At 45.0% G+C, this 20,806-nt stretch overlaps 2 protein-coding genes across 2 annotated transcripts; both read right to left on the bottom strand.

Moving 5' to 3' along the window:
- Window positions 1–2,665: 2,665 nt before the first annotated feature.
- Window positions 2,666–7,672, bottom strand: LOC140489052 (ferritin, middle subunit-like). The gene is made up of 4 exons (XM_072588292.1): window positions 7,571–7,672; window positions 4,270–4,416; window positions 3,477–3,602; window positions 2,666–2,821 (listed from the first exon to the last, which is right to left on the bottom strand). Exons 1-4 carry the CDS (start codon window positions 7,670–7,672, stop codon window positions 2,666–2,668), a joined length of 531 nt encoding a protein of 176 aa, XP_072444393.1.
- A 3,632-nt stretch (window positions 7,673–11,304) lies between these two features.
- On the bottom strand, window positions 11,305–16,271 carry LOC140488961 (ferritin, middle subunit-like). The gene is made up of 4 exons (XM_072588189.1): window positions 16,170–16,271; window positions 12,957–13,103; window positions 12,191–12,316; window positions 11,305–11,539 (listed from the first exon to the last, which is right to left on the bottom strand). The coding sequence occupies exons 1-4, from the start codon at window positions 16,269–16,271 to the stop codon at window positions 11,384–11,386; spliced, it is 531 nt and encodes a 176-aa protein (XP_072444290.1). The 3' UTR covers window positions 11,305–11,383.
- Window positions 16,272–20,806: the final 4,535 nt, after the last annotated feature.

The raw sequence follows: 20,806 nt of genomic DNA, 5'->3' as shown, positions 1-20,806 counted from the left end.
GTGCTGTGAGATTTTGGCGATTGAAAGTCCCCACTCAATGTTAGGGTATGATCACAGCCTTGATAGATGGATTGGTGGAAGCAAGTTACTTTGACCCAGTGTCTGATTCAAATACCAGGTTACAGTCTAGCCATTACTTGTCAGATTGAGTTACAACTTTGAATATTGTACATGGAATCATGGTCTGAGTTCAACCCTGATAAATATTCATGGCAATGAAAGCAGTTCAGAGGCTGGGAATTCTGTTGGGAATTTCTCAACTGCTGACTTTCCAAACACTGTCCACCATCTCCAAGTAAAAGTCGTGGAATACTTTCCAATTTTCTGGTTGAATACAGCCCCAACACTGACGAAGCCCCAGGGAAATCTCTCGCCATCCTGAGTTGGAACAATATCACTTTCTGAATCCAAGTCCCGGAAGGCCTGTTCAGAGAGAGGGTGGTGTGTACATGGAATGAGCTGCCAGAGGAAGTAGTGGAGGTGGGTACATTTATAACATTTAAAAGACATTTGGACGGATACATGAATAGGAAGCTTTTAGAGTGACGTGGGCCAAATGCAGGCAAGGGCAACTGGTACAGTTTTGGAAATCTGGTCAGCATGGACAGGTTGGACTGAAGGGTTTGCTTCTGTGATGTATGACTTTACTGGTGTGCGACAGCATGTTTCTTTAGGATGGTGCGGTGGCTCAGTGGTTAGCACTGCTGCCTCACAGCGCCAGGGACCTGGGTTTGATTTCAGCCTCAAATGATTGTGTGTGTCTATAGAGTGTGCATGCTCTCCCTGTGTGGGTTTCCGATGAGTGCTCCAGTTTCCTCCCACAGTCCAAAGATGTGCAGGATCAGTGAATTGGCCATGGGAAATGCAGGGTTAAGAGGATTGGTTGGGTGTGAACAGGATGCTGTTCAGATAATTGGTGCAGACTCAATGGGCTGAATGGCCTCAGCCTGCACTGTAGAGAGTATGTCGGCATGACTTGATTGTTTACAATAAAAGGTTTTACGTTGTGGAATAAATATGTTAAGGACCTAAACCCTCCCTGCAGGCTGCAGTGTATGCTCATTACAAAATTCACTCAAACAATCACCAGGAGAGACCCCTCCCTAACCCCCGATCCCTGAAACCCCAAAGATGAAGGAGCAGCTGTACAGGAGAGTCAGCATCTCCAGGTTTTCCTTTCAGAATGACAGCACTCCCCAACTTGGAGAGAAATCACTGCTCCTTCAACATCACTGGGTCAAATCAAACTGCATCAGGAGAATCCTTCAGCACATGGGAAGCTGGGAGGAAGCAGGGATCAGCGTGGACTGCAAACTGCTGACTTTAGCAGCAAGAGTAAACCAGGTGGAAGCATCTAAACCTGAGCATTGCTGTGTTATTCCCAGATCACAGTCAGCCTGCTCATTTCAGCTGGAGGTGACGATGGGAGCATGTGTATTAATTCAATGCAGCTCAGGAGAATTTCTTCAGCTGACTCCCAGGAATATGTTTCTGCAGGGAATTATCCCAGCTCTGTGTGGGCAGGCTTGAGGTTTATTGAACGTGCAGGAGTGGTGTTAGGAGTGAGTCTTCAGATAGGGAGGTACAGGAAAGTGAGGGAAGATACAGTGGGATAACATTGCTACTGTGGGGGAAAAAAACATCCCCTCCTGTGGGTTGACTCCTAGTTGTGCTAGAATGGGTATTTAATCAAGGTACTGCACGTTTTATTCAGACTCCAGAGCAATGAGCCACTCTTTGTACCCCACTGCTCAGGGCTGTAACAAGGGAATAGGTGACGATCACAGGCCCCTGTACTGGTCTGAACACCAATGGACTCCTAAGCCATACTCAGGAAAAAGAAAACAGGAGCATTTAGAATATCCTGGTCATGTTAGAGTTCCAGGGGGAAGCTAAAACCAGACAAATTGGGATCATACCATTCCACCATCTGGGTAGAAACCAGAACCTGATGGATCTCACCCAAAAGCTTATGAGAGGTGAGCAGATCTGGTCACCCAGATGATGCTGTTTTTGATTCTAAATTGCAGAGTTCTTTCAAAGTGAAGGAAGGTATTGATGCTGAAGTGAACACCTGATGGGCAAATGTGGAAGTGAACTTGGAATCAAAGATGTAGGGTGTCTCAGGAAATGGACATCTGGAGCTGATATTTTGATGAGGTATGGAACTTCCCTGCCCACGATTTGGATTAATGCCTACAGGTTTAGCAAAAAAAAAAAAATAATTGTTGGACAAAAGAATCATTAAAAATGTTTTCTACTCCAGAGTGTAAAACACCCAACCTCACATGTGGGGCAGGATAGCTTGAATTTTAGTTACAACAACCCCATCTAGTTATTCCTGTGCAGCGGGGTGTGGAGTGTCCGCTGAGTTCGAAGAGTGTAGAGGAGACATTTGGTGAGGTGTTTTAGTCCAGTGATGTGAGCTAAATTGCAGGATCAAGCCACCCCACCCCCCCAAGAGATAGCACACAAGTTTGAGAGAAGGATCAGTGGTCTGAATGAAGGACTAAATGCAAGATCAACAAGATTTTATCCATTTCCATTCAGGTAGTACAGCCATTACATTCTTGACAACATATTCCTTCTCCCTAGGGAGGAGCCAGATTGTCCAAGTGAAGTCAGTAATACATTCAGACAAAAGCAGACAGTACCCCATGTCCCACTAACTGCTGTCCTCCAGTGAGAGCCTGTCAAACAGGTACTCTCCCAGCCCATTCTCAGGGGCTCCCAGACGCTTCAGGTTGGTGATGTAGTCCCCAAGTCGCTTGATGATCTCAACCTCCTCATCCAAATAGTGAGTCTCCAGGAAGTCACACAGCTGGAACACAGGAATATTACATGAGCACAATCCAAGACAGTTTGGAGAATTCCCACTGCAAAACAGACTGGGCAGTACTGGCTCTAGACAACCCTGAAAAATCTAGCAAACTAGAGATTTTGTACTGGTGGATATATTAGCCTCTCATCTGGCACATCTTGCCATTTAAGTGGAACTGAGTTGTATTGTGGTGGATGGTGATCATTCCACTGCAATGGTCCTGAATGAGGATTCAGTGGCCAATATCACTTCAGCACTCCCACCAGATTACAATCCAAGTTCCTCCTTTCTCAAGAGTTGTAAGATGGATCATTCCAGATCCACACTGGTGGTTACAATGTGATATCTGGACAGAGTTAAAAATCAACATCAGGTTTTGTCCAACAGGTTTATTCAGAAGCACTGGCTTTCAGAGTGCTGCTTCTTCAGGTGGTCGAAGAGTATTAGTTTGGAAGCTAGAGCTTCTGAATAAGCCTGTTGGACTATAACCTGGTGGTGTTAGTTTTAACTTTGTACACCCCAGTCTGACACTGGCATCACCAAATCACATCTCCCCAAATATGTTGCATTATTGAATTTCAAACCCACAGAGACCAACCAGTGAGGTGTTGCCCTGAGGGTCTGGCAGTGAGGAGAATGAGGTGGTGAAGCTTACATGAGGGTCAGTCTGGGCAGTGGCGAGTTGGTGTAGATCCAGCAAACTCTGGTTCACATTCTTCTCCAGATCCAGGGCAACCTGCATTGCCTGCATACCGTTACCCCACTCATCCCTCTCTGGCTTCTGAAACATGGAAACAAAGGACAGTTAAGGAACAGAATCAGAATCCTGACAGTGGGGTGAAGCAGGTCATTTAGCCCATTTGTCCACATCAATCCACCAGAGGGTCCCACACTGACCCAACCCAACCCTGTAATCCTGTTTAGAGAAAAACGTAGCCTGTGTATCCCTGGAAACTGGGCAACCTAGCATGACCAAACTGACCAGCACATCTTTGTGGCCTGTTCAAACTGAGCAGATCCTAGAGGCTGGAATTGGACCTGGGCCCCTGGCACTGAGTGTGCCAGTATCATCCTCAAGTCCAGAGGATGATTTGAGGAGGAAGGGTTTTAGTGGGATCTCAGGAAATTGAGAAATATGGAATGTAGCACCTGAGTGTGGGGGAGGCAGCTAGTCCAGTAACATTGCAGCAACATCTGGAGAAATACTGCAAATGCCAGGGTATAGTGGGTGAAGGACTAAGTGCAGGTAGGTGGGATTAGTGTAGTTGGGTCAGCATAGATATGGTAGACCAAAGGGCCTGTTTCTATGCTGTGAGTGGGAGATGGAAGAGATCATAATGGAAAGACAAGCAACAGCTCCTCAATCCCCTTCAGGGTGAGCAAACACTGTTACTGGTGGATTGAAGCCACATCACGAGATCAACCAATCCCTTCCCCAACATCCCCACCTTCACATCCTGGAGGAGGACTCTGCCTCCACGCTGATTCTGGAATTTCAGCAGCTTCTCTGCATGTTCCTGCTTCTCCTGGGACTGAGCTTTGAAGAACTGGGAGAAATGGTGCAGGGCAACATCATCCCGGTCAAAGTACGACATCTGAAAGAGAACCATTTACATCCCATTAGCACATCACTGGCCCCATTTCTAGTTGGGAGAAGTAGAGACTAATTTAGCCCTCAGACTGCCTGCCTATTCACGCAGTTATTAATCCTCTGCATTCTCAGCCATTTTAATATCCCAGTGTTGTCCAGTGAGCCAGCAGCTCTTCACCCCAGCTTCCTCCTGAGGACATGCAACATCCATGTTTTAATTTGGATTAAACAGCTGGTGAGTTCCTCAGCAGGTCTGGTACAGCATCAGAGGAGAGAAACACTAAATTCATGTTTCTGCTCATTAACACCATTAGAATTGGAAGGTATTAGACATGGACTGAAACTCTTCAATAAAAGGAAGGAGGTATTTAGAGTGATATGTGCCCGATGGGACTAGGTTAAATGTGGGATATCTAGCTGCCATGGAAGAGTGGCTGAGGGGGTCTGTTTCTGTGCAGACCAGGTCTGGGATGGTAGGTTTCAAATATTCTGCATGGAACCAACTGAAGTTGTAACCTTTAACAATGTGAGGGTTCAGTTGGGTGACAAGGAAAGCCACTGGAGTACTAAGCTCAGTCTACCCCAGTCACCATTAACCAGAGAGGAATACCCAGGCACCAGGACATTGGGATACAAAACTGATGTCAGAACACAGGGACTGGAGGCCATTCAGCCCCTCAAGCCTATCCTGCCATTCAATGAGAAAGTAATCATGAGGCTGCTGCAAGGAACTACATTGTTCCTTTGGGGCTAAAGTGGATGTTGGACACTGCTGGCACTAATTTAGTCAGGAGAGGATTTTGTGCAAGTTGTAGATCATTAGGATTGTCTGTACCATAGATTGGATCAGTACAAATGTGTTCATATCAGAGTATGGAAGGGAATGAGTGGAATGGAATGACAGAGAGGGGACCTGGGATTTGCTGAGGAAAGCCTGCGCAAGGAGCCTTTGCATTGTGAGCAAGTAACTGAGTGATTAGAAAAGTGTAACTTGATCAAGGAAGAGTCTGAGACAGGGAAACCTCATGTGACTCAGATTAACCATTACATCAAGCTGGTGACACCATCCACAGGTAAACTGAAAAGCACTAGGCTTGGTTTGACTTGAGCAGTTCAAACCATTAGATTTACACCCATATTTGACTCAAAAATTAACACTTCATTGTGAGCATGATGGTTCAATGCTACTCCTTTAAACAGGATGTTTCATCTTTGGTTTGTGTCCCCCTCAAGAAGGGTCATAAAGGCAGAGGGGCTGCCATTTCTGGCAATAGCTTCTTCAAACAATGACAGGGGAGTGGCCAGTTCAGTTATTCTCCAATCTTGGTTTGTTTTAACAGGCAGAAACTGCTAGTAGCAGAGAAGCTGTTACTCTGAAACTAAGTTCCACGCTTCAACAGATGTTGCTTACTTGAATGCTCTGAAAATTCTCCTGCCAGCAAGAAGCAGAGTTTGTATTTCCCATTTGCTAAAGGGGATATTTTTGGGCTGTTGTGGTGATTGGAACAGCTCCTTTGTTACGTTGCAATTGAGTCCATTGGATTGTCTTAAATTTTTGTTTCCTTTTGTTGGTGCTTTTATCAGACAATGTCGATAGTTGTTTGTATAAAGCAGAATGGTTTGACCAGCTGCATCACCTCCTGGAGTATACACGATACAACTGCCTTTCTGATGAGGAAAGGTTAGGGTCTGGGCAATCTTAGTGGTTTTGACAGATCCAGACTGGGTCCCAACAGTTGGTTGAGGATTATGAAGGGGCACAACTCCGGTCAGACTGGAAGGGAGTGATCCATCCTTATTAAAAGCTAACTGGTTCACCAATGAAAGCTGTTCCCACCTCCAAACAGAGCCCAAGGGATTTCATTCTCATCTCATGAGGGGACCTTTAAAACAGAGGAGCCCCAGAGTGTGATGAATATTCACCACATGTCTGGAGGAGTGTACGTGCAACATTCAAGAGTAAGACACCATCCAGGATAAAACAGCCCACTCCATTGATACTGCATTCTCCACCTCCCTTCAGTGTCCATTGACTACCAGGTACCCTGCAGCACTCACTAAACACCTTCCAAATAGGTCATTCTAACACTTCAGAAGGGCATGGGCAAATCATTACTGGGAAAAGTGGGCCATTTTAATTCTCATACCATCCTGATTTGATGGTCTCCATTTCTTCAGTCATTGGGTCAAGTTTCAGACCACTCCAGCCACCTTGTGGGTACACCAACACTACAGCAAGTCAATTCTTCCTCCAGGTGAAGGGATGGACAACCAGTGGCTACCTGACCATCCACACAAATGGATAATACAGAAATCTAAACAGGCCTCAACTGGAGCCTACTTAAGTGGAGGCCAGTCACAGGCTGACATTAAATACCTCCGCTCAGATAAGCCAAGTATCATTCAAACACTGCCATAACTCCCTTTTACAGTATCAAATCTAGTATGATGCTTATTTAGCATTAGAAGAAAATGCAAGCATACCAGAATGCATTAAAGTAGCAAAACAGCAACTAGTCAATGGATACCTCCATTTCCACCATATGGTGGACCTAAATTAACTTACTTACACTGTGGAAACAGGCCCTTCAGCCCAATGACCCTCTGAAGAGCAACCCACCCAGACCCACTTTACTTCTTCACCTAAGACAGTTAATTTAGCACAGTGAATTCACCTAACCTGCAGGTCTTTGGACTGTGGGAGAAACCAGAGGAAACCCACACAGAAATAGGGAGAATGTGAAAACTCCACACAGACAGTTGCCAGAGGTGGGAATTGAACCCAGGTCTCTGGTACTGTGAGGCAGCAGTGCTAACCACTGTGCCATCATGCCACCTACAAAATGGTTAAGCTATTCCTGTAAAATATCCTGTTTTGACAACCCTAGGGAAGTGACAGTTACTGCCTGTGACAGCCATATCAGGGAATTGTACATTAACCAAGGACACTGCACCCCAGAAACATCACTGAACATAAACAGGAGCATACATTATTGCACATCAGTATCATACCCCATTGTTGCTATAACACCACATTTATCTTGAATTATGAAATAGGCAAGAGCTACAAGAGCCAGTCAAAAAGAGTATCAAGTTAAGTAGAAATAAAGAGTTCACTTCACATAATAGAAGCAATTATAAAGAGAGACAACACTCACCAAAGACTGATAGAGATAGGAGGCAGTGAGCTCCAGGTTAATCTGCTTGTTGACAGCAGCTTCACAATCCTGGTGATAGTTTTGACAAACCTGGGAAGCCATTTTGTGACAAATATTGTACTACTACCAACCACAAACTTTGGATTTTTATTTATATTCCAGGAGCAGACCTCACTTTATTAAGCAGGAAATGACATCATCAGTGATGGCCAATCACTCTTGTCAATCAATCGATCAGCTGCCATGTCCATTCAGCGCAGAATGGGAATTGGATCCAGAAGCCAATTAGAATTGACAACTGGTGGATTATGAAATTGGTGATTGACCTTTGACCTCTTACACAAGTGCAAATTCTGGAAATATATCTACCTGAAAATGAGATTAAAACAGACTCTGAAATTTCACTATTGTATTTGAGCTTGTGTATTAAGACATGCTGAAAACAGATTTCCAGAATTTTATTAATTTGTTACTCTGAAGGATTTGTCTTCCAAGCTGTTAAATGTCAGTGTTGGGAGTCCATTGAAAAATGGCTAGATTTTGTTGACATTAAATATTTGCCTATTGATTGAGAGTGACAGAAATGAAGTGATTTTGGGTCATCGAGTGCAGGCAACTGATGTATTTTGTGGATCCTTTCTGAATCTGCTGTGATCTTTTTGACCTGAGGTCTCAGGAAACCCAGTTTACAAACCAAAACGGTAAATGCGCTGAGTGCGTCAGCCATGTAGTAGGCCTCAGGCTTCCATTCCTAAATTGCTGTTAGAAACATACTGCATGGTCAGCTTTTCTGTCTCCATGTTTAGTTATTAATTGTTTCAAGAAGGACCAGTCCCTCAACTCAAGGGTGTTTCCAAATGGGAAGATTCTGGTTCTGTTTACATTGCAATCTGTAAAATGTGCAGCTCAGAAACTGGCCTCCCAGCTCAACATGGTCCATACCCACAGTGATATGGACATGAGGGTGTCTCAACCTAAAGTTGATTGTGTTGAACTGAGCAGCCTCCAGTGGAGTGGTGCGCTGTGAGAGTTTGGGGATTGAAGGTCCCTACTCAATGTTAGGGTATGATCACAGCCTTGACGGATGGATTGGTGGAAGCAAGTTACTTTGACCCAGTATCTGATTCAAATCCCAGGTTACAGTCTAGCCATTACTTGTCAGATTGAGTTACAACTTTGAATATTGTACATGGAACCATGGTCCGAGGTCAACCCTGATAAATATTCATGGCGATGAGAGCAGGTCAGAGGCTGGGAATTCTGTTGGGAATTTCTCAACTCCTGACTTTTCAAACACTGTCCACCATCTACAAGTAAAAGTGGTGGAATACTTTCCAATTTTCTGGCTGAATCCAGCCCCAACACTGACGAAGCCCCAGGGAAATCTCTCGCCATCCGGAGTTGGAACAATATCACTGTTTCTGAATCCAAGTCCCGGAAGCCCCCCCCCCCCCTCAGCAGCATCATCATCATCATCATCATTCTGGTCTCTCCCACACCAGGTGGGCTGTAATCACCAGCTCATCACCACCACCTGAAGGGTAACTGTGGCTGGGCACGAAACGTAGCCTTCTGATTGGCACACTGAAGATTGACCAATAGAAACCACGCTGTGATGGGGGAGTGCAAAACTAGAGGGACATAGGCTTAAAGTGGGAGGGGAAAGATTAACAATAGGGATATGAGAATCAACCTTTTCAGAACGTGTGCTGTGTACATGGAATGAGCTGCCAGAGGAAGTGGTGGAGGCGGGTACAATTATAACATTTAAAAGACATTTGGACGGATACATGAATGGGAAGGTTTTAGAGAGACATGGGCCAAATGCAGGCAAGGGCAACTGGTACAGTTTTGGAAATCTGGTCGGCCTGGACAGGTTGGGCCGAAGGGTCTGCTTCTGTGATGTATGACTTTACTGGTGTACAACATGTTTCTTTAGGATGGTGTGGTGGCTCAGTGGTTAGCACTGCTGCCTAACAGCACCAGGGACCTGGGTTTGATTCCAGCCTCAGGTGAGTGTATGCGTGTCTATAGAATGTGCATGCTCTCCCTGTGTGGGCTTCCGAAGAGTGCTCCAGTTTCCTCCCACAGTCCAAAGATGTGCAGCATTGGTGAAATGGCCATGGGAAATGCAGGGTTAAGAGGATGGGATGGGTGTGAACGGAATGCTCACCAGATAATTGGTGCAGACTCAATGGGCTGAATGGCCTCAGCCTGCACTGTAGAGAGTATGTCAGCATGACTTGATTGTTTACAATAAAAGGTTTTACGTTGTGGAATGAAATATGTTAAGGACCTAAACCCTCCCTGAAGGCTGCAGTGTATGCTCATTACAACATTCACTCAAACAATCCCCAGGAGAGCCCCCTCCCTAAACCACAATCCCTGAAACCCCAAAGATGAGGGAGCAGCTGTACAGGAGAGTCAGCATCTCCAGGTTTTCCTTTCATAATGATAGCACTCCCCAGCTTGGAGAGAAATCACTGCTCCTTCAACATCACTGGGTCAAATCAAACTGCATCAGGAGAATCCTTCAGCACATGGGAAGCTGGGAGGAAGCAGGGATCAGCTTGGACTGCAAACTGCTGACTTTAGCAGCAAGAGTAAACCAGATGGAAGCTTCTAACCTCAAGCATTGCTGTGTTATTCCCAGATCACAGTCAGCCTGCTCATTTCAGCTGTAGGAGACGATGAGAGCATGTGTATTAATTCAATGCAGCTCAGGAGAATTTCTTCAGCTGACTCCCAGGAATGTGTTTCTGCAGGGAATTATCCCAGCTCTGGGTGGGCAGGCTTGAGGTTTATTGAAAGTGCAGGAGTGGTGTTGGGAGTGAGTCTTCAGATAGGGAGGTACACAAAAGTGAGGGAAGATATAGTGGGATAACATTGCTACGGTGGGAAAGAATTTCCCCTGGTGTGGGTTGACTCCTCATTGTGCTAGAATGGGTATTTAATCAAGGTGACCATCAGGTACTGCATGGTTGATTCAGACGACAGAGCAATGAGCCACTCTTTGTACCCCACTGCTAAGGGCTGTAACAAGGGAAGGGGTGAAGTTTACAGGCCCCTGTACTGGTCTGAACACCAATGGGCTCCTAAGGTATACTCAGGAAAAAAAACAGTAGCATTTAGAATATCCTGGTCATGTTTGCTCCCCCTGGAACTCTATAACCAGACAAATTGAAATCATGCCATTCCACCAACTGGGTAGAAACCAGAACCTGATGGATCTCACCCCAAAGCCAATGAGAAGTGAACAGTTCTGGTCACCCAAATCATGCAGTTTTTGATTCCAAATTGCAGAGTCCTTTCAAAACTGAAGGAAGGCATTGATGCTGAGGTTAACACTTGATGGGCATTAGTCCAAAGAAAAAGTATAATTCTTGGACAAAAGAAAAGAATCATTTAAAAAACAAACAAGGTCTTATACTCCACATTGTAAGATACCAACCTCACATGGGGGCACGATAGCTTGAATTTTAGTTACAACAACCCCATCTAGTTATTCCTGTCCACTGGGGTGTGGAGTGTCAGCTGAGGTGGAAGAGTGAAGAGGAGACATTTAGACAAGTGATGAGCCAAATTGCAGGATGATTACTGACATCAAGCACCTCACATAGCAAAATAAAAAAGATCAGTGGTCCAAATGATGGACAAAAAGCAAAAGTCAGCAGAACATTTTATCCATTTCCATTCAGGTGGTACAGCCATTACATTCTTGCCAACATATTCCTTCTCCCTAGGGAGGAGCCAGATTGTCCAAGTGAAGTCAGTAATGCATTCAGACAAAAGCAGACAGTACCCCATGCCCCACTAACTGCTGTCCTCCAGTGAGAGCCTGTCAAACAGGTACTCTCCCAGCCCATTCTCAGGGGCTCCCAGACGCTTCAGGTTGGTGATGTAGTCCCCAAGTCGCTTGATGATCTCAACCTCCTCATCCAAATAGTGAGTCTCCAGGAAGTCACACAGCTGGAACACAGGAATATTACATGAGCACAATCCAAGACAGGTTGGAGAATTCTGCTGCAAAACATACTTGGCAGTAATAGCTCTAGACAACTCAAATCCAAACTAGAGATTTTGTACTGCTGAATATATTAGCCTCTCAGCTGCCACATCTTGCCAGTTAAGTGGAGCTGAGTTGTATTGTGGTGGATGGTGATCATTCCACTGCAATGGTCCTGAATGAGGATTCAGTGACCAATCTCACTTCAGCACTCCCAGATTACAATCCAAGTTCCTCCTTGACCTCCTTGCTGAAGAGTTGTAAGATTGATCATTCCAGATCCACACTGGTGGTTACAACGTGATATCTGGACAAAGTTAAAAATCACAACATCAGGTTTTGTCCAACAGGTTTATTCAGAAGCACTGGCTTTCAGAGTGCTGCTTCTTTAGGTGGTCGAAGAATATTAGTTTGGAAGCTCAAGCTTCTGAATAAGCCTGTTGGACTATAACCTGGTGGTGTTAGTTTTAACTTTGTACACCCCAGTCTGACACTGGCATCACCAAATCACATCTTGGCACGTGTTGCATTATTGAATTTCAAACCCAGAGACCAACCAGTGAGGTGTTGCCCTGAGGGTCTGGCAGTGATGAGAATGAGAAGGTGAAGCTTACATGAGGGTCAGTCTGGGCAGTGGCGAGTTGGTGTAGATCCAGCAAACTCTGGTTCACATTCTTCTCCAGATCCAGGGCAACCTGCATTGCCTGCAGACCGTTACCCCACTCATCCCTCTCTGGCTTCTGAAACATGGAAACAAAGGACAGTTAAGGATCAGAATCCCTACAGTGAGGTGAAGTCAGTCATTTGTCCACATCAACCCTCCAGAGGGTCCCACACTGACCTACCCAACCCTGTAATGCTGTTTAGGGACAAATGTAGCCTGTGTATTCCTGGAAACTGGAATGCTGAGCATGACCAAACTGACTGGCACATCTTTGATCAGTTCCCAGAGGCTGGAATTGGACCTGGGTTGCTGGCACTGAGATACTGCAGTGCCAGGACCATCCTAGAGTCCAGAAGATAATTGGAGGAAGGGATTTAGTGGGATCTCAGGAAACTTCATAAATATGGAATGCTCACCTGAGGATTGTGGGGGGAGACAGCTAGTCCAGTGACATTGCAGTAACATCTGGACAAATCCTGCAAATGCCAGGGTACAGTGTGTGAAGGACTAAGTGCAGGTAGGTGGGATTAGTGTAGTTTGGTCAGCTAGGTATGGTAGCTGAAAGGGCCTGTTTCTATGCAGTGAGTGGGAGATGGAAGAGATCATATGGGAAGACAAGCTACTCTTCACTTCCCCCTTCAGGATGAACAAACCCTGTTACTGGTGGATTGAAGCCACATCACGAGATCAACCAATCCCTTCCCCAACATTCCCACCTTCACATCCTGGAGGAGGACTCTGCCTCCACGCTGATTCTGGAATTTCAGCAGCTTCTCTGCATGTTCCTGCTTCTCCTGGGACTGAGCTTTGAAGAACTGGGAGAAATGGTGCAGGGCAACATCATCCCGGTCAAAGTACGACATCTGAAAGAGAACCATTTACATCCATTAGCACATCACTGGGCCCAATTCTAGTTGGGAGAAGTAGAGACTAATTTAGCCCTCAGACTGCCTGCCTATTCAAGCAGTTATTAATCCTCTGCATTCTCAGCCATTTTAATATCCCAGTGTTGTCCAGTGAGCCAGCAGCTCTTCACCCCAGCTTCCTCCTGAGGACATGCAACATCCATGTTTTAATTTGGATTAAACAGCTGGTGAGTTCCTCAGCAGGTCTGGTACAGCATCAGAGGAGAGAAACACGAAATTCATGTTTCTGCTCATTAACACCATTAGAATTGGAAGATATTAGACATGGACTGAAACTCTTCAATACAAGGAAACGAGAGTGCAGGATGTATTTGTGGTGGGGTGGGGGTCCAAAGCTAGACAGCACAGGGTTAACATGAGGGATGGACATAAGTGGATCCAAGCAGCAGCTTTTTCTAGAAGGTGGTGTATGGAATGAGCTGCCAAAGGAAGTAGGAGGCTGGTACAATTACCACATTTCAAAGGCATCTGGATGGGTATATGAATGGGAGGTATTTAGAGTGATATGTGCCAAATGGGACTAGATTAATGTGGGATATCTGGCTGGCATGGAAGAGTGGCTTAGTGGGTCTGTTTCTGTGCAGACCAGGTCTAGGATGGTATATCAAGTATACTGCATGAAACCAACTGAAGTTGTAACCTTTAACAAGGTGAGGGTTCGGTTGTGTGACAAGGAAAGCCACTGGAGTACGAAGTGCAGTCTACTCCAGTCACCATTAACCAGAGGGGAATACCCAGTCACCAGGACATTTTTCTGAATGGACTAGAGATACAGAACATCAGAACACAGGGACTGTAGGCCATTCAGCCCCTCAAGCCTGTCCTGCCATTCAATGAGAAAGTAACCATGAGGCTGCTGCAAGGAACTACATTGTTCCTTTGGGGCTAAAGTGGATGTTGGACACTGCTGGCACTAATTTAAATCAAGAGAGGGTTTTGTGCAAGTTGTAGATCATTGGGATTGTCTGTACCATAGATTGGATCAGTACAAATGGGTTCATATCAGAGTATGGAAGGGAATGAGTGGAATGGAATGACAGAAAGGGGACCTGGGATTTGCTGAGGAAAGCCTGTGCAAGGAGCCTTTGAATTGTGAGCAAGCAACTGAGTGCTTAGAAAAGTGTAACTTGATCAAGGAAGAGTTCGAGACAGGGAAAACCTCATGCACCTCAGATTAACCATTACATCAAGCTGGTGACACCATCCACAGTTAAACTGAAAAGCACTATGCTTGGTTGGACTTGAGCAGTTCAAACCATTAGATTTACACCCATATTTGACTCAGACATTGAACCATCATGCTCACAAGTGAATGTTATGTTAATGCTACTCCTTTAAGCAGGGTGTTTCATCCTTGGTTTGTGCCCCCTTGAAGACAGGTCATAAAAGGAAGAGGTGCTGCTATGTTTGGAAATAGCTACTTCAGAGGAAAAAATGACAGGGGAGTGGCCAGTTCAGTTATTCTCCAATCTTGGTTTTGTTTTAACAGGCAGAAACCGCTAGTAGCGGCGATGCTGTTACTCTGAAACTAGGTTCCATGCTTCAAACAGATGTTTCTTACTTGAATGCTCTGAAAACTCTCCTGCCAGCAAGAAGCAGAGTTTGTAGTTACCATTTCCTAAAGGGGGTGTTTTTGGCCTGTTGTGGGTATGGGAACAGTTCCTTTGTTATGTTGCAATTGAGTCCATTAGGTTCCAAGTTGTTGGATTGTCTTAAACACCTGTTTCCTTTTGTTGGTGCTTCTACCATAGTATGTCGATAGTTGTTTGTATAAAGCAGAATGGTCTGACCAGCTGCATCACCTCCTGGAGTATACTATACAACTGCCTTTCTGATGAGGAAAGGTTAGGGTCTGGGCAACTTTAGTGGTTTTGATAGATCCAGATTGGGCCCCAACAGTTGGTGGAGGATTATGAAAGGGCACAACTCAGGTCAGACTGGAAGGGAGTGATCCATCCTTATTAAAAGCTAACTGGTTCACCAATGAAAGCTGTTCCCACCTCCATCAGAGCTCTAGGGACTTCATTCTCATCTCAGAGAGAACAGAGGAGCCCAGAGTGTGATGAATATTCACCACATGTCTGGATGTGTGTACCTGCAACATTCAGGAGTGAGACACCATCCAGGATAAAACAGCCCACTCCATTGGTACTGCATTCTCCACCTCCCTTCAGTGTCCATTATCTACCAGGTACCCTGCAGCACTCACTAAACACCTTCCAAATGGGTCATTCTAACACTTCAGAAGGGCGTAGGCAAATCATTACTGGGAAAAAAAATGGGCCTTTTTAATTCTCATACCATCCTGATTTGATGGTCTCCATTTCTTCAGTCAGTCAAATTTTAGACTACTCCAGCCACCTTGTGGGTACACCAACACTACAGCAAATTGACTCTTCCTCCAGGTGAAGGGATGGACAACCAGTGGCAGCCTGACCATCCACACAAATGGATAATACAGAAAGGTAAATAGGCCTCAACTGGAGCCTATTTAAGTGGAGGCCATTCACAGGCTGACATTAAATACCTCCGCTCAGATCAGCCAAGTTTCATTGATAAACACTGCCATAACTCCCTTTTACAGTATCAAATCTAGTATGATGCTTATTTAGCATTAGCAGAAAATAAACCAAACATACCAGAATACATTAAAGCAGCAGAAAGGCAGCTGGTCAATGGATACCTCCATATGGTTGACCTAAATGGTTTTTAAGCTATTCCTGTAAAATATCCTGTTTTGACAATCCTAGGGAAACAACAGTTACTGCATGTGACAGCCATATCAGGGAGTTGTACACTAACCAAGAACACTTCACCTTGCATACATTATTGCACATCAGTATCATACTGCATTGTTGCTGTAACACCACAGTTATCTTGAATTGTGAAACAGGTAAGAGCTACTAAAGTCAATCTCCAGGAGCATCAAGTTAATCTGATAAAGGAAAAAGGAAAACTTTACTTCACATAATAGAAGCAATTATAAATAGAGACAACACTCACCAAAGACTGATAGAGATAGGAGGCAGTGAGCTCCAGGTTAATCTGCTTGTTGACAGCAGCTTCACAATCCTGGTGATAGTTTTGACAAATCTGGGAAGCCATTTTGTGACAAATATTGTACTACTGGCCTACCCAAGACAAGTCACAGGCTAATCACAAACTTAGAATTACCACCAACTCTACCTAAATCACCACACCCTTTGGACTTTTATTTACATTCCAGGAGCAGCTCTCATTTTATTAAGCAGGAAATGACATAATCAGTGATGGCCAATCACTCTTGTTAATCAATCGATCAGCTGCCATGTCCATTCAGCGCAGAATGGGAAGTGGATCCAGAAGCCAATTAGAATTGACAACTGGTCGATGATGAAATTGGCGATTGACCTCTTACACAAGTGCAAATTCTGTAAATATATCTACCTGAAAATGAGATTAAAACATACTCTGAAACATCACTATTGTATTTGAGCTTGTGTATTAAGACATGCTGAAAACAGATTTGCAGAACTTTGTTAGTTTGTTACTCTGAACGATTTGTCTTCCTAGCTTTTGAATGACAGTGTTGGGAGTCCATTGAAAAATGGCTAGATTTTGTTGACCTTAAACATTTGCCTATTGATTGACAGTGACAGAAATGAAGTGCTTTTGGGTCATCTAGTGCAGGCAACTGATGTACTTTGTGGATCCTTTCTGAATCTGCTGTGATCTTTTGGATCTTAGGTCTCAGGAAGCCCAGTTTACAAACCAAAACATTAAATGTGCTGAGTGCCTCAGCCATGTAGTAGGCCTCAGGCCTCCATGTCTAAACTGCTGCTGGAAATATATTGCACGATCAACTTTTCTGTCTCCATGTTCAGTTTTTAATTGTTTCAAGATAAACTAGCCCTCAACTCAAGGATGTTTCCAAGTGGAGAGATTCTGATTCTGATTCTGATCCTGTTTACATTGTAATCTGTCGAACGTACAGCTCAGAAACTGGCCTCCCAACTCGATGTGGTCCATACGCACATCTTTATGGACATGAGAATATCTCAACCTAAAGTTGAATGTGTTGAACTGAGCAGCCTCCAGTGGACTGGTTGTGCTGTGAGAGTTTAGGGATTGAAGGTGCCCACTCAATGTTCGGGTATGATCACAGCCTTGATGGATGGATTGGTGGAAGCAAGTTACTTTGACCCAGTATCTGATTCAAATACCAGATTACAGAACTAGCCATTACTTGTCAGATTGAGTTACAAGTTTGAGTATTATACATGGAACCATGGTCAGAGTCAACCCTGATAAATATTCATGACGATGAGAGCAAGTCAGAGGCTGGGAATTCTGTTGCGAATTTCTCAACTCGTGAATTTCCAAAGCCTCTCCACCATCTACAAGACCAAAGTTATGAAAAGTGGTGGAATACTTTCCAATTTTCTGTCTGAATCCAGCCCCAACACTGACGAAGCCCCAGGGAAATCTCTCGCCATCCGGAGTTGGAACAATATCACTGTTTCTGAATCCAAGTCCCGGAAGCCTCCCCCCCACCCCCTACCCCCCCCCACACCCCCCACCCCCTCCACACCCCCCCCCAACCCCCCCCCACCCCCCCCCACCCCCCCCCACCCCCACTCCCCCCCCCCTCAGCAGCAGCAGCATCATTCTGGTCTCTCCCACACCAGGTGGGCTGTAATAACCAGCTCATCACCACCACCTGAAGGGTAACTGTGGCTGGGTACGAAACGTAGCCTTCTGATTGGCACACTGAAGATTGACCAATAGAAACCACGCTGTGATGGGGGAGTGGGAGTACAACACTAGAGGGGCAGAGGCTTAAAGTGGGAGGGGAAAGATGAAAATAGGGGCATGAGGGTCAACCTTTTCAGAGAGAGTGTGCTGTGTACATGGAACGAGCTGCCAGAGGAAGTGGTGGAGGCGGGTACAATTATAACATTTAAAACACATTTGGACGGATACATGAATGGGAAGGTTTGAGAGAGACATGGGCCAAATGCAGGCAAGGGCAACTGGTACAGTTTTGAAAATCTGGTCGGCATGGACAGGTTGGGCCGAAGGGTCTGATTCTGTGATGTATGACTCTATGACTTCACTGGTGTGCAACAAGATGTTTCTTTAGGATGGTGTGGTGGCTCAGTTGGTAGCACTGCTGCCTCACAGCACCAGGGACCTGGGTTTGATTCCAGTGTGTGTGTGTATAGAGTGTGCATGCTCTCCCTGGGTCTGTGTGGGTTTCATATGAGTGCTCCAGTTTCGAACCACAGTGCAAAGATGTGCAGGATCGGTGAATTGGCCATGGGAAATGCAGGGTTAAGAGGATTGGATGGATCTGAACAGGATGCTGTTCAGATAATTGGTGCAGAATCGATGGGCTGAATGGCCTCAGCCTGCACTGTAGAGAGTATGTCAGCATGACTTGATTATTTGCAGTAAAAGGTTTTACGTTGTGGGATAAATATGTTAAGGACCTAAACCGTCCCTGAAGGCTGCAGTGTCTGCTCATTACAAAATTCACTCAAACAATCACCAGGAGAGCCCCCTCCCTAACCCACGATCCCTGAAACCCCAAAGATGAAGGAGCAGCTGTACAGGAGAGTCAGCATCTCCAGGTTTTCCTTTCAGAATGACAGCACTCCCAACTTGGAGAGAAATCGCTGCTCCTTCAACATCACTGGGTCAAATCAAACTGCATCAGGAGAATCCTTCAGCACATGGGAAGCTGGGAGGAAGCAAGGATCAGCTTGGACTGCAAACTGCTGACTTCAGCAGCAAGAGTAAACCAGATGGAAGCATCTAACCTCAAGCATTGCTGTGTTATTCCCAGATCACAGTCAGCCTGCTCATTTCAGCTGTAGGTGACGATGGGAGCATGTGTATTAATTCAATGCAGCTCAGGAGAATTTCTTCAGCTGACTCCCAGGAATGTGTTTCTGCAGTGAATTATCCCAGCTCTGGGTGGGCAGGCTTGAGGTTTATTGAACGTGCAGGAGCGGTGTTAGGAGTGAGTCTTCAGATAGGGAGGTACACAAAAGTGAGGGAGACACAGTGGGATATTAGTGCTACTGCTGGGAAAAACTCCCCCCTGCTGTGCATCGACTCCTAGTTGAGGTAAAGTGGGTATTCAATCAAGGTGCTCATCAGGAGCTGCATGTTTTATTCAGACTACAGAGCAATGAGCCAATCTATGTACCCCACTGCTAAGGGCTGTAACAAGGGAAAGGGCGAAATTCACAGGCCCCTGTGCTGGTCTGAACACCACTGGGCTCCTAAAGCTCGGCTCAGAGGAAAAAGAAAACAGTAGCATTTAGAATATCCTGGTCATGGTGGAATTCCAAAGGGAAGCTATACCAGACAAATTGAGATCATACCATTCCACCATCTGGGTAGAAACCAGAACCTGATGGATCTCACCCAAAAGCCTAAGAGAGGCAAGCACATCTGGTCACCCAGATGATGCAGTTTTTGATTCCAAATTGCAGAGTCCTTTCAAAGTGAAGGAAGGTATTGATGTTGAGGTGAACACTTTATGGGCAAATGTGGAAATGAACTTGGAATCAAAGTTGTAGGATGTCTCGGGAAATGGATGTCTGGAGCTGATATTTTGATGAGGTATGGAACTTCCCTGCCCACTATTTGGATTAATGCCTACAGCTTTCGGCAAAAAAGTATAATTGTTGGACAAAAGAATCATTTAAAAGAAAGGTTTTCTACTCCAGAGTGGAAAACACCCAACCTCATTTTAATTCTCATACCATCCTGATTTGATGGAATGCTTACAGGATGGCTTTTTGGAACAGCTTGTCATGGAGCCCACAAGGGAGCAGGCTATTCTGGACCTAGTGCTTTGCAATGAACCAGACCTTATAAAAAGATCTTAAAGTAAGGGAACCCTTAGGAAGCAGCGATCATAATATGGTAGAGTTCAGTCTGCAGTTTGAAAGAGAAGGCAAAATCGGATGTAATGGTGTTACAGTTGAAGAAAGATAATTATGAGGGCATGAGAGGGGAACTGATGAAAGTAGACTGGAAGCAGAGCCTAGCAGGGAAGACAGTAGAGCAAAAATGGCAGGAGATGGTGGGTAAAATTGACGACACTGTACAGAGGTTCATCCCCAAGAAGAGAAAGATTATCCAGGGAGGAATTAGACAGCCATGGCTGATAAAGGAAGTGAGGAAATCTATCAAAGAAAGGAGATCCTATGAAGTGGCCAAGATCACTGGGAAATCAGAAGATTGGGAAGGCTACAAAAACAAAGATGATAACAAAGAAAGAAATAAGGAAGAAGAGGATCAAATATGAAGGAAGGCTAGCCAGTAATATTAGAACTGATAGTAAAAGTTTCTTTCAATACATAACAAACGACAGACAAAAGTAGACATTGGGCCACTTCAAACTGATGCTGGAAGCCTCGTGATAGGAGATAAGGAAATAGCAGGAGAACCTAAGTACTTTGCATCAGTCTTCACAGTGGAAGACATGAGTAATATCCCAACAATTAAAGGGACGCAGGGGGTTGAGTTGAGTATGGTTGCCATTACAAAAGAGAAAGTGCCAGAAAAGTTAAAAAGGTCTTAAAATTGACAAATCTCCAGGCCCCGATGGGATACATCCTGGAGTTCGAGGGAGGTGGCTGAGG

This window comes from Chiloscyllium punctatum, chromosome 18 (assembly GCF_047496795.1).
Source record: "Chiloscyllium punctatum isolate Juve2018m chromosome 18, sChiPun1.3, whole genome shotgun sequence".
NCBI lineage: Eukaryota > Metazoa > Chordata > Chondrichthyes > Orectolobiformes > Hemiscylliidae > Chiloscyllium > Chiloscyllium punctatum.
The sequence above is the reverse complement of the archived record's forward strand: the minus strand, read 5'-3'. Positions and strand labels throughout refer to the sequence as shown.

Coding starts and splice junctions, on each gene's coding strand:
- LOC140489052 (XM_072588292.1), bottom strand. CDS start 7,672: ATGGCTTCCCAGGTTTGTCAAAACTATCACCAGGATTGTGAAGCTGCT. Junction 4,417..7,570: donor CCTATCTCTATCAGTCTTTG/GTGAGTGTTGTC, acceptor GTTCTCTTTCAG/ATGTCGTACTTTGACCGGGA. Junction 2,822..3,476: donor CTGCCCAGACTGACCCTCAT/GTAAGCTTCACC, acceptor CCTGTGTTCCAG/CTGTGTGACTTCCTGGAGAC.
- LOC140488961 (XM_072588189.1), bottom strand. CDS start 16,271: ATGGCTTCCCAGATTTGTCAAAACTATCACCAGGATTGTGAAGCTGCT. Junction 12,317..12,956: donor TCCTCCTCCAGGATGTGAAG/GTGGGAATGTTG, acceptor TCCATGTTTCAG/AAGCCAGAGAGGGATGAGTG. Junction 11,540..12,190: donor CTGCCCAGACTGACCCTCAT/GTAAGCTTCACC, acceptor CCTGTGTTCCAG/CTGTGTGACTTCCTGGAGAC.